The sequence below is a fragment of the Crinia signifera genome, chromosome 4 (assembly GCF_055691185.1).
Source record: "Crinia signifera chromosome 4, ASM5569118v1, whole genome shotgun sequence".
NCBI lineage: Eukaryota > Metazoa > Chordata > Amphibia > Anura > Myobatrachidae > Crinia > Crinia signifera.
This window is the reverse complement of record NC_139220.1, coordinates 98,800,543-98,814,239: the sequence shown is the minus strand read 5'-3', so window position 1 is coordinate 98,814,239 and position 13,697 is coordinate 98,800,543. Positions and strand designations below refer to the sequence as shown.

At 44.9% G+C, this 13,697-nt stretch overlaps 1 protein-coding gene across 1 annotated transcript in view; it reads right to left on the bottom strand.

Annotated features, from left to right (window-relative positions):
• The window catches only part of LOC146072956 (uncharacterized), a 67,032-nt gene extending 53,677 nt beyond the window's left edge, over positions 1-13,355 (bottom strand). The window contains exons 1-3 of the mRNA XM_083180127.1: positions 13,244-13,355; positions 7,129-7,169; positions 2,120-2,185 (exon numbers count right to left, since the gene is read on the bottom strand). Coding sequence (XP_083036253.1) covers positions 2,120-2,185; positions 7,129-7,169; positions 13,244-13,301 — 165 coding nt within the window. The 5' untranslated portion in view covers positions 13,302-13,355. The remainder of the gene's footprint in view (positions 1-2,119; positions 2,186-7,128; positions 7,170-13,243) is intronic.
• Positions 13,356-13,697: the final 342 nt, after the last annotated feature.

Sequence of the window (13,697 nt, the reverse complement as noted above, 5' to 3'; positions counted from 1 at the left end):
CCTTCTAGAAATCCATGATTCAGGTACAAGTACAAGGTGTACACTCACAAGGCCAGATATAAAGTTTGAGAACAAATCCTTTATTCCTACATCACGTTTCGGGGACACAACCCTGTGATCATGGACAGCACAAGTAACAGTTCTTTCTCTCACATAAGCCATGGGAGCTTTAGGATCAGAAAAACTTGTGTATACAGGGGCTAATTAAGCCTTACCCTTTTCTATACAGTAACATTGTACAGACAGCGGCCTTTTACATTTTAAAACACTTTTTATTCTTTCTTGTTTCACTGTCTATAATGTTAATGTATTTCACCAAGATGTTATTTAGGTCTTAATACATATTAATAAATGTTACATTTTGATTAATATGTGATTCTCAGTGCACCCAAAGAAATACTTATTTTTCTTGTTGGGTGTTCTAGGTCTTTACAATAGTAGCGAGTAGCACCTCCTATCAAGAATACCTAAGGAGGGCAAGCTTTTTTCTTTATACATGTATGTATGATAGGGAGAAGAGAATCGTAGAGGAGATATTCCTAGGCTGGTGCCAGATCTTTCTTTGTGTGTCTGTAAGATGTTAATACATCTTGTCAATGTGTCTTGGCAGGAAGTATTATAGCCGAGGGATAAGCGCCACTATAATACAGTACATATGTCTCTATGATTTTTAGGTGTATACAGGCCTGACTAAAGGTCTGGTGCCCCAGCCTTATAAGCATAAAGCTCCCATTAAAATGTTCCTAAACACACATGTATGGGCGGTTAGGGATTCTGGTACTTGTTTCCTAGCAGGGCGCCCACGATATTACATTGTATGGCATCTCATCGCATCACATCGCATGTGGGTATATGGCATGCGATGCGATTAAAAATTGTATAAGCCCCTATACGATTTTAAATTGTATAAGCACCCTAATGGGTGATTATAATGTGAAATACACCCCCACGCCACCCCCAATATCAACGCCAACCCGAAGCGTGGCGAGCGCACCGAGCCCGTGAATGGCGGCGGTACGCGTCCTCCGACCTTTCATACCCCCATTTTCCACGTCGGTGTGGAGTTGATTTTATATAGTGTGGCGAGCACAGCGCGCCACCGAGCCCGAAGCGTGGCGAGCGGACGCGTATTACTTCACATGTATTCCGCGTCCGATCGCCACGCTTCGGGCTCGGTGGCTCGCTGCACTAAAATCAACTCCACGCCGACGTGGATAGTGGGGGTATGAAAAGGTCGGAGGACGCGTACCGCTGTGCTCGCCACGCTTCGGGTTGGCGTTGATAGTGGGGATGCTTTTAACATTGTAAGCAACCATTGCGGTGCTTATACAACTATTAATCTTATAGGGGGGCCATTTAACATTGAAAGCACCCATTAGGGTGCTTATACAATTTAAAATCGTATACCATCGCATTGTATGGCATTGTATGCCATATATAATGGTATACAATTTTAACATTGTATGACATCGGGGGCCATCGCGTCGCATCGCATTGCATATCATTGTATGACTTATGGTATGCGATGGGCGCCATGTTAGGAAACAAGTACTGGGATTCTTCATTCATGCTGTACATGTGCATGCAACGAGGGTTACAAATGACATGTAGGATCTAATGCTTTTGGCGTGTGAAGGAGACTTTGGGTCAGATGGATGAAGCAGTGATAAGGGAAGAGAAGTGAACCAGAGGAAAAGTGGCCCATGAAGTAACATCTTTGCTTATTATAAAATTATACAGAGCAACTGACTGGTTGCCATGGGCCACTTCTCCTATGGCTCACTTCTTTCCCCTTATCACTGCTTCATACATCTACCAATTTGGCTTTCGGCTGACCAGCTGTAGCACAATGTACATCTAATGGGCAGTAAGTTACATTGGCACAGCAATCTGTAAGCTGCCTTGAGCATATATGTTGCATATTTTGTTCCTTTTATGCAGCAGTCTTAAAAAGGTTTTACTATTGTGCTATTATGTAGTCGTTGTGAGTACATGATGAATAACATTTGTGATAAATACATTTTCAAAATAATTATATTTAAAAATAATAAATAATATCTAATAAGCAAATTACCAACTACTGTCATGGTTCTTTTACTTCATCTGTAGTGATATTTACCTTCATTTTATCCAGAGCTTGTCCATACTGGGACAGAAACGCTGCAATTATTTTGGCATTATCAGACTGAAACAAAATAAAATTATATTAATATATAGGGTATAGTGAAAACATCCAAATCAAGAAATGGTTAATAAATATCTGTAGTAACTCTTGAAAAAACTATGGCCACTCTTATGATCAATTTCCATAGTATGTAACCTGTTATAAATGTATAATCAGCAAATTTCAGAAATAAATCATTTTGTGACATACAATGAAGATGTAACACAAGTAATAATATTGAAATACCATTAATGTTTATTACAATGGGTTTATTTGGACATGATCAAATTCTTAGGCCCTTATTCTGATCGGTGCGGCCCGATCAGAATATGCGGCCAGGACCGTGCAGGCGAATCCCCGCCTTCCATACGGATCGCTACCTCCGTCCGTACGCAGATATGTGGCGGTCCGCATGAAAGTGGACGGGGATACGCCTCCTCCATCTTGGGAGCAGCCCCTGCATTCGATGGTCGCCGAACATCGAATGCAGGGCCGCACGCTCCACCAGCTCCCGCCACCCTAGACCACACGGACACTTGTCCGTATGAAATCATGTATGGGGGCGGGCAGCTGACATCCGGCGATGTCAGATGCCGGCCCCCTACACAAGCGTCACGGCTTCATTACCATGCATACGCCCCGCGTTTGCATGGGAACGCCCATGAAACGCGGGGCGTATGCATAGGGTAATGAGGCTAAGTAGCCCTTCACGCCCCTCTCCGCCCCCTGTGCGGCGTGTAAAGAATACGTGCGGCGAAACCGCTTGCACATGCGCAGAGTGACCTCTGCACATGCGCAGTCCAAAACTATCGGCGGTACGACCGCATGCGGAGAAATCCGCACCGATCAGAATAAGGGCCTTAGTCCGGGCTATTCATAAATACGGCTCGTAGTGCTCCGACGGGAGGCCTTCCAGCAATAACATCATTCAGTGAGATGCGAATGCATTTGCAGCCTAAAATATTTTTCGCAAACCATTTGCAGGCTTGTACAGGGTGAGATTTTACTCTGGCAGGGTGGTCTGATTGCAGGGCAATTTAGCAGCCCAGCGATCAGGTCTGAATAACCCTCAATAAGTTATTATTCGTCAAATGTAACACAGCATACTTACATTTTGTATAATGAATATTATAAGTTATAAAGTGAAATTGATCAGGTGAACATTAAAGCCATTCCAGTGACATAACAAAGCTTTGGTATTACAACCTCTCATCCAGCAATCACAGTAAAATGTCTGTAATCTATTATGTTACAACTGTAACACTGAGGGCTCAAAGAACAATTGCCTTAGTTAGCCCTTACACCAATGCAATACCTTTACTTATTTTTAGAGATAATCAGGGCAACCTCAAACTTTTGAACAAATTTTGCTGCAGAATATAGTGTGAGGTACTTCTAATACACATCCCAATACAAAACAGCAGTGACTGACATACACATCTTTCTGCTCTGAGGCTGTCACACCTAAATTGGGATATTTGGAGGTACAGTCAGTGGCGTAACTATGGTGTGGCAACCCCAGCTGTGGCTTTGGAGAGCCAGCGGTCTTGGGGGCGCACTGAAAAATACCTGCTGTCCTGTATGAATACACAGTTTGCTGTCACTCAGTAGTAGTGGGTGGCGGTGGCTGTGTACTGTCGCTGCGTACCGTAGGTGACAGCACAGGATGTTCTCCCTGTTACACCGCATGTGCGCATGTCACTTCTGGGGAGCAGCAGCACTACACATGGCGGCGCACAGTGGCCCAGGTAGCCAGTCTGCACCATTGTCATGTTTTACTATAGAAGGGGAGGGGCGCCACAATTTTTTTGGGCAGGGGGAGCTAAATTTATAGTTACTCCACTGGGTACAGTAATCACTTCGAACTGATCAATATACAGATATAGGGTAGGACCCTCAAAGGAAAGGCCGTAACTTGGGGTGTGTGAGTAGTGCCTTCCACATAGCACAGAGGTATGGGGGGTGGAAGGTGATAGGACCAACATATCACCAATAACTTAAAATCCGCCTTCCTCTCATCACTTGCAGTATCCCTCGGCAGCACGAGTGCTGCAATTCACAGTTATTTGGGAGAGTGGCTTAATGCATCTTGATCTTAATGCATCTTAATGCATCCTGCTTGAGTCAGGTAATACTTGCACACCCTCCTCTCCTTCTCTCTCTCTCTCTCTCTCTCTCTCTCTCTCTCTATCTCCCTCTCTCATTTTCTACCTGGATTAACGTGTGTAATGGGACCAGCTGCATTTTGGCCACACAGGAAAGATTCTCAGCAGGCTGGTGGACCCTTCCTAGAGTAGTGGCCCCTTTCCCCTCCTGTTTCCAACACAGACAACCTTTGCTGGGTCACAAAGCAGATTATCCAATGCTGCAAATACTCATCTAAAGTGAGAATCCATCTATATCCATTTAGGGGAGACTGCTATCTGGGGGTGTAATACTTTGTTTTTTGAGCCCCACTGGCGGAGGGGTGGCGATATTTGTGATATTGGAGGATTATGGTTAGGAGTTTTTTGTCTGCTTGAAGGAGGTTTTGGGGCCTGTGTTCAGTCTTAGTAGGGGGATTACCTCAGTGGTATTATTTGAAATGTGGAGGTTTGCCACAGCAACTTAAAGGTCTGGGGCACTAGACTGCCAAGCATATTGATGCCAACAACTTCCACACAGGTTTAGTGATGAATTAGTTCTGCCTATTTTAGTGTTGGTTTTGCTTCATTTGCTTTGGTGCCGTCCACATGAGGCCACTTCTAGAAAATTTTCCAGGGACACATTTTTGTTCCCAAACATCCCCTGAATGGGAAGCTACCTGAGTAATGGAGCTCTGCCTGGCAGAACATGTAACAGGTGCTCTGCCTGATGTAATGTGTGAAATAGTTTCTTTACCGAGAGTATTATACAGATGTAGCTGCTGTCATCTTTGCAGGAGCTGGCGGTGGATTCGCCACGCACCAGCCGCCAGCAGCCACGTGCCTCCCCCTACAACAGGGCTCCCCCCCCAGGTCCCTGTTGCCTTGTTGCCGGTCCCCACTGCGTTCCCCCACCTCCCCGCTATGTCTAACAGGGGCTAACATGTTTGTAACAGGGGCTTTACCTAGAAAGATATGTATAAGGCAGTGGTTCCCAAACTGTGTGCCGTGGCTCCCTGGGGTGCCTCGGGACACATGCAGGGGTGCCGCGGCTTGGTGGTCCAGGACCAACTCAAATTATTAATGGTTAATTATTTATGAGCAAAACCAGTGCTGGTGGCTGCCAATCATAGAATGTGTACAAACAGAAGCAAATCCTGCCCTTTACCACATAACTGCCACTAAGAATCGCATATAAACCCAATCAAATAAAAAAAAAATTGACCTAGGGGTGCCGTGAAAAAAATTCTGATTCTCTAGGGTGCCGTGAATCAAAAAAGATTGGGAACCCCTGGTATAAGGGGCTCTACCGGACGCAGTGTGTATAAGTGGCACTACTGTGTGATGTAATGTGAATAATGTACACTACAGTGTGGTATAATGTGAACAACGGACACTACTGTGTGAGGTAAAGTGAATTGGTATTATTATTGTGGCCATGTCTCTTCCCCTAAAGAAACATCTCCGAATTATAGACATGGGGAAGGTGTGTGTGTGTGTGTATGGGGGGGGGGGGGGCACTAATTCCCTTTCTGGCACAGGGTACCAAAATGTCTAGTTCTGGCACTGCTCAAAGGGATGTAACAACCACCAGGTGCAAAGTCTTTGTACAGTACCTAGTGCATATTTTTCTTCCTGAGTGCCACCACATTGTCACATAATTATTGTTTTGCTGTTTAGATTTGATTTGTTTTGTTAGGAGCCTGATAAAACAATGCCAAGTTGAAATGACATATACTGAACATAAATGTTTGAGCTTGAACTGCAATCTATGTGCAGTGTGTATGAAGACTTACTGTTAGTAGCTTATAATATTAAAGAAAAATACAGTATGTAAAAGCAGTGGCAAATGCAGGATTTTTAGAGGGGGATTTCCAACTATGATCCTAAATCTCCCACTCTGCTGCACACTGGAGTAAGTATGGAAGTCTAGAGGAGTGCTAACAGCCCTGCAAATTGGTCTTTTTATACAATGGATACTGTATGGAATACAGTAATAATATTTAACAGTACAGATGGTCTATAGTATAGGCTGTTTCGAACATTTAAACATAACTGGATGTCAGCTGCCCGCCCACTTTTACCCGAGCGTACACGTATATGTAAGGTTGCTCAGAGCAACCTTACATATGCGTGCACCTTACACATATTTCGATGGTCGGCGAACATCGAAAGATGTGGGAGGGTCCCAGTGGCATGCGAATGGATGTCTATGTGAAACATCCATTTGCATCTTGTGCGAAGGAAAGGGCCGTGCAAATAGTGGGCCGGCGTACCACCATTCACAAGGCGGGATCTGGTTGACTCGCAAGGATGCAAATTTGCATGCAAGCGAATCAACCAGAATAACCGCCATAGTCACGGTAGTAATGAACTAAGATTAAATACAGACTAGGAAATCTCTGAGCTGATATTCCTTGATCCTAATTCCACTTTTAATTAGTAAATGATCAAATTCACATAGACTTGAACCCTGGTGTGCATTACCAGCTCTGATCTTTAATGGTTTAGAAAACTTCCGTGATAATGGTTTCTGTTTGGGAGACCTATGAAACCTTGCTAATCAAAAAATCTGATTCTAGCTATTATTTACCAAGTACATTCTATAAAATTAAGCTAATTGGTTGCTTTGAGCAACTTGTCCAACTGTTCTCTTTAGAAGGTTTGGTTCATCTTCACCTATACCATTTCTCCCCAATAAAATATTACTAGAATATTTGTATATAACGGATTCTATAGTTTGTTCTAGAAAGTTAATTTGGAAATATTGTTTACGAACAATTGTGGCAACAAGATTCTACATGGAACTAAACAGGAAAATTAGATGTTTCTTAAACTTACAGACACAGGTGAGAATTTTTCAGATGATTCTGAGCCACCATCTGTAAAAAAAGGTAAAAATATGAGATTTTTAACACCATAAGAGTATTTAGATAATGCTGTAGTTTTGAGTATTACTTATATTATTTTTATTCCTGTATGTAAGTTTCTGTATATGTAGGATATGTAGGACTTTAAGGAAAATGACAGGATCCGATGCTTATCTACAGTGTGTGTGTGTGTGTGTATATATATATATATATATATGTAGGTACGGTGCGGCACTCTCGGCGTAATTAAGACACTCTTAAGAGTGTGGTAAGAGTGTCTTAATTACGCCGAGAGTGCCGCACCGTACCTACCTACATACTCCACTTTCTGAGGGCACCGCATACAGGAAACAATGGAGGCACTCGAAGGCTTGTGGTAAAAACTTTCTTTTATAAATTCATAATATAGGTGAAAAAGTAACCGACGTTTCGGGGGTAAACCCCGTTTTCAAGGTGCAGAATTCAACAACTTAACAAGTGATAAGTCCCTTACCTTTATCAGGACCAAGATTTTGCGTAAGCGTACGCTTGACAGCACACCTAGTGTGTTAAACCTAACTTCCCTTCCCCCCATATGATTGTATTTTGATATGTTTAGGCCGTGGTGACACAGGGTATCCGTAGCACGCGGTTCCCTGTAGTACAGTGACTCTAGCGCAAGAGCCGTGTACACTCCTGTCTGATCTGACACGCAAGAGCGAGATAGTGCACGGCGGCACACCTCAGACACAGCTCTGCGGTCAGCACACAGGCTGTGGAACTAGCGGCTCCAGCCAGCGCTAGCGCTGAAACGGGATCACACACGTGTTCAGGCGCTTATCGTAACTGCATAGTGAGCCCCAGGAATATATACATTGTATCTGATAATTGTTACATCCTGGATGAGCATACACACTGTAAAACTGTCAATACCAGACATAACTTTTCCACTCTTAAATTTCAACCGCCGTGCTTTATAAAATTATAAAATTATTTAGGGACAGAGTGAAGTGGGGTCCCACTAGGTGAGGATATATTATATCCTTTTTAAATCACTCAATGTTGTCCTATGTGTTTTTTGTGTTTTTTTATATCTTCGCAACTATTTTAATGAAACCAATAAAAGTAATGTTTTATTATTAAATTCTCTTTTGGTGCACCAACCAAAGACACCCTTTCTCTGTCCTCCCCAGTACATCTTTGCATAAGGTTTTTCATCTCTAACTCCGATTTGTTTGCATACAGTATTCCATCTTTAAGTAAAGCTCTGCATACAGTACTCCATCTTTAGCACACCTCTGCATATAGTACTCCATCACTATGCACACCTCTGCATACAGTATCCCATTATAAAACACACCTCTGCATACAGTAATCCATCACTAAGCACACCTCTGCATATAGTACACCATTATAAACACACTTCTGCGTACAGTATCCCATCACTAAGCACACCTCTGCATACAGAATACTGGGGCAGATGTATTAAGCTTTAACAAGAGATAAATCCAAGGGTGATAAGGAGAGATAAACGTCCAGCCAATCACCTGCTAACTGCCATGTTACAGGCTGTGTTTGAAAAAAGTCAGTAAGGAGCTGATTGGCTGGACGTTTATCTCTCTTTATCACCCTTGGATTTATCTCGTTAAGGCTTAATACATCTGCCCCATTATCACAAAACACATCTCTGTATCCAGTCCTCCATCACTAAGCACACCACTACATTCAGCATCCCATCTCTAAGCACAGCTATGCATATAGCATTCCATCACTAAGCACACTTCTGCATATGGTATCCTATCACTAAGAACATCTCTGAATACAGTATTCTATCACTAAGCACACATTTGTACAGTATACCATCACTAATACACATCTGCATACTGTATTCCATCACTAAGCACACTTCTGCATTCAGTATCCCATCACTAAGCACACTTCTGCATACTAAGCACACTTCTGCATACAGTATCCCATCACTAAGAACACCTCTGCACAGTGGTGTAACTACAGATGGTGCAGGGGGTGCAGCTGCTATGGGGCCCGGGACTTTGGGGGGCCCCAGAGCAGCAGCATCCTCGGCACCCTCTGTGAAGCATGGGCAGAGGCTGTGCCAGTGTCCCTCTTCAGCGCCAGAGACCCGGCAGGAGGTTGGCGCACAGGACAGCAGCGGCTCCCTCAGCCGCTTGCAGACAGGAGACGCGCAGGGGAGCCAGGATGCCTGAGACCAGGGCCATAACTAGGGGGGGGGGGGGGCTAGGGGGTCACGCGCACCGGGCGCTGTAGGCAGGGGGGCACTAGTGTGAGCAGCGGCAGCAGCAGCGGATATGGCAACGGCCACTTCAAAGATGGCCGCCGCCATGAAGAAGATAGACACTAGAGGTGGGCTTGACCTCTAGTGTCTGTGATGAACGCAGTGCGCCCAGCGATACGCGCTGGGGCTGGACCTGCCCTGCCTGTCTCCTCAATGGCACCATGGGGGAAACTACATCTCCCTCCCCCTGCAGCAGCGCCGTGGAGGAACTGCAGATCTCTTCCTCCAAATCCTCTTGCGCGCTGCTCAGCCAGAGCCTCTCGGGTGCACAGTCTGGATTCCTCCTGCCGCAGGCACCCCCTTCGCCCTGTCCCTGGATCCACTGGCTACCTGGACACCCTGCAGCTCCCCCCCACAAATTGGTGAGTGCCCAGGGATTGACCCCCCTGTACCCCCTTCCCCCATGTGTGACACCTTGTCCCCTGTTACCCCCTTCCTCTGTGTCTGTGACCCTATCTGCCCCAATTTCCCTGGTCTGATCCCCTCTTCCCCTTATGTGTGTGTGTGACACCTTTTACCCAAATAAAAATGTGTAATGGGCATTACGGTTTGTGTTATAATGTGCTCTGGGCATTACGGTGTGTGCTGGAATGTGTACTGGGCATAACAGTGTGTGCTGTAATGTGTACTGGGCATTACGGTGTGTGCTACAGTATAATGTGAATTGATACTACTATGTGACCAACCCCCCCCCCCCCCCAAAAAAAAAAACATGCCCTGTCCCTGTTTTCGGGTTTTTATAGTTTCTAGTATATATGTATCTTGATGCGAGTGGACCAATTGAGGGATAATTTATAAATATATATTTCATTTCAGAATAAAGTATATATATATATATATATATATAAACCAAATGCCAAATGTGTGCCTGCTTCTAAAAAAAAAAATATATATATATATATATATATATATATATAAATATTTTTGGTGCTTGTTTCCTAGAACGGCCACACCGATGTAGATCGGGTCGGTCGCATCGAGTCGATCGCATGCGACCAAATCGCATGCGATGCGACCGACGCGAGATGGCCCCGATTTTACATTGATTGAAATGTGAATAGGGTCCCTGGGACCCTATTTTACATTGGATTCAATGTAAAATTCTCCCCAGACCCCAATTTTAACCCCCTCAATGGCACCCCACGATTGACGCCAACCCGAAGCACGGCGAGCGTAGCGAGCCCGCGAGGGGCGGCGGTACGCATCCTCCGACCTTTTCATACCCCTACTATCCACGTCGGAGTGGAGTTGAGAATATAAAGTGTGGCGAGCGCAGCGAGCCACTGAGCCCGAAGCGTGGCGAGCGGACGCGTATACCTTCACAGGCATACGCGTCCCCTCGTGGGGCTCGCTGCGCTCGCCACGCTTCGGGCTCGGTGGCTCGCTGCACTCGCCACACTTTATATTCTCAACTCCACGCCGACGTGGATAGTAGGGGTATGAAAAGGTCGGAGGACGCGTACCGCCGCCGCTCGCCACGCTTTGGGTTGGCGTCAATAGTGGGGTGACGTTCACAATGGGGGGGGGGGCATATACAATGAGAAATGGCCCATATTGGCCCATTTCCCATTTTTTACCGCATTACAATGTTAAAAATATTTTAACATTGAACCCTATGGCAAAATCGGGTACATTGCGTCGGTCGCGTTGCGTGCCATGTTAATGCACCCGACTGACGCGATGGACCCGATTTTGCCTTTGCGGGCAAAATGGACCTGATTTCAAAGGAAATCGGGTCCATCGGGGGTAATCGTGTACCTTAAGTTAAGGTACACGATTACCCCCGATTGTGGCCGTTCTAGGAAACAAGTACCATATTTTTTTTTCTTTGGGGGGGGGGGGGCACTAAATGTAAGTCTTGCCCCGGGCACCAGAAACCCTAGTTTCGGCCCTGCTGAGACGCTGGGAGCCCTTGCACAAAGAAGACCCGGCACAAATACCAGGAGAGCAGAGGCTGCCTGAGCCCCTGATGGACAGGAGACCCTATGCTGGAGCCGGTTGCAGGAGCCCCTGCACACAGAAGACCCGATGCACAGGAGAGCAGGGGCTGCTTGAGCTGTAAGCAGACAGGAGACTTAGTGCTGGGGAGTGGCGGCTGCCTGAGCTGCTTGCAGGAGCCCCTGCACACAGGAGAGTGACAGTTGGCTGCATGTCTTGCAAGGGACTCAGGGGTAGATTTATTAAGCTCGGTGAAGTGATAAAGGGTCTGTTTTTTATCACCGGCCAATCAGCTTCTACCTGTCATTTTTCAAACCAAGCCTGTAATTTCACAGGTAGGAGCTGAATGGCCGGTGATAAAAAACAGACCGTTTATCACTTCACCAAGCTTAATAAATCTGCCCCTCAGTGCACTGAAGAGCAGGGGCTAACGATATACAAGAGAAGTGCCACTGCAGGATCCAGTGAATGGTGAGACCCGACACTGATAGCTGGTGATCGGGGGAATAATATCCCCATCACAACCTTTTCAAGCCCCTACTGTCCATCCTCTCTGCCTCCCCCTTAAAACCCCTGCCTCGCGTCCCCTCCCTCCTTCCTCCCTTATAACTCTCTCAACTCTCTTTCCTTTTTCTACCCCCCTCCCCCACCCTGTCTCTTTCCTTTTTTTGCTCTTTCTGCATCCCATTTTTTCTACCTGAAACCTTCTCTCAGTCCCTGTCTCTCTCTCTCGGACATCCTTTCTCACTCCCTGGGCCAAATGTAATAGCTTCAGTGTTAAGCAGCTGTGTGGGATGTGGGCCAAACTTAAAATGTCACAAGGGACGTTTTTGCCTTGTTAGTGATTGACCCTTTAAAAAAATGTCTGAGTTCAGCCGGCATTCCCCATGGCTGCTGGACTCTGAGGCTATTACATTTTGCCCCTGTCTCTCCCCCTTTTCTCTCCATGACACCCTCTCACTCCCTGTCACTTTCTCTCTCATTCCATCTCTTCCTGACACCCTCTCTCTTCTGACAATGGTGGGGGTAGGGGGGCCCCATACAAAAATTTTGCTATGGGGCCCACAAAGTTTTAGTTATGCCCCTGCCTCTGCATCCCAAACAGTATCCCATTGCTAAACACTCTGCATACAGTATCCAATCACTAAGCACACCTCTGCATACAGTACTTCATCCCTAAGCACACATCTGCATACAGTATCCCATCGCTAAACACACCTCTGCATACAGTATCCCATCACTAAGCACACCTCTGCATACTGTACTCCAGCACTAAACACACCCCTGCATACTGTATCCCATCACTAAGCAGACCTCTGCATACAGTACTTCATCACTAAGCACATATCTGCATACAGTATCCCATCACTAAGCACACCTCTGCATACAGTATCCCATCACTAAGCACACCTCTGCATATAGTATTTCATCTTACAACTTATATTTAACAAAAACCTCTTGAAATGTTGAGAAACTTCTTGACATTCTTTAAATTATATACAGAACTTTCATTATTTGTATTAAAGCATACCTTTAACAACACATTACATTTAATAATTTATCCCAGTTATATACTGTACTTATGGTAATAAGAGATATATGCAGTTTGTTATTCACAGCATAGTAACATTGTAACACAGATCTGCCCACAGATCAATAAGCCACCATTACTGCAGTAACCCCCATGCGCTGTCTGTATGTCGATGTGCAGCACAATTATATCTTTTTCTCTCTACATTTTATTTGGAAAGAATTTGAAAGAAACCATTTTCCACACAAAGAAAAGCATTTCTGGAGGAAAAAAAATGGGTTGTACAGTATAATGTATTAGTTAGTGATGAAGAAGCAAACATACCTGTGTCACCAGCAATGGTGAGGCCCAGCATAGCGATGAAGAACACGGCAATCTTCATGGTGAGAATATGGCTTGTCAAGCGCTTAACAGCAATAACAAGTGTTGGTTCTCTGTAGAGAGAGTGTCCTCCTTATATACCTGAAAATAATGCTGGAGGGAGATCTTGTAATTTTCCTTGTTTGTTGATTGGCACGGAGTAACACATTGACATCATCATACCATCACTTAATTACAAGGGTGTGCTTCTTATTGTCAATATTTATCAGTGTGAACTGAAAGATACATTTTTTTTAATTTGTTATATATAATTATTTAGTTAACTAGTTAGGTAATGATTCAGGGATGTTTTATCCCATCGTTGCACATACAGGAATTTTAATCAAAATCTAACAATAATTATTTCTGAAAAATCATCTGCTGCCCATCCAGTGCCCTGCGTGATGTGCGGTGATGT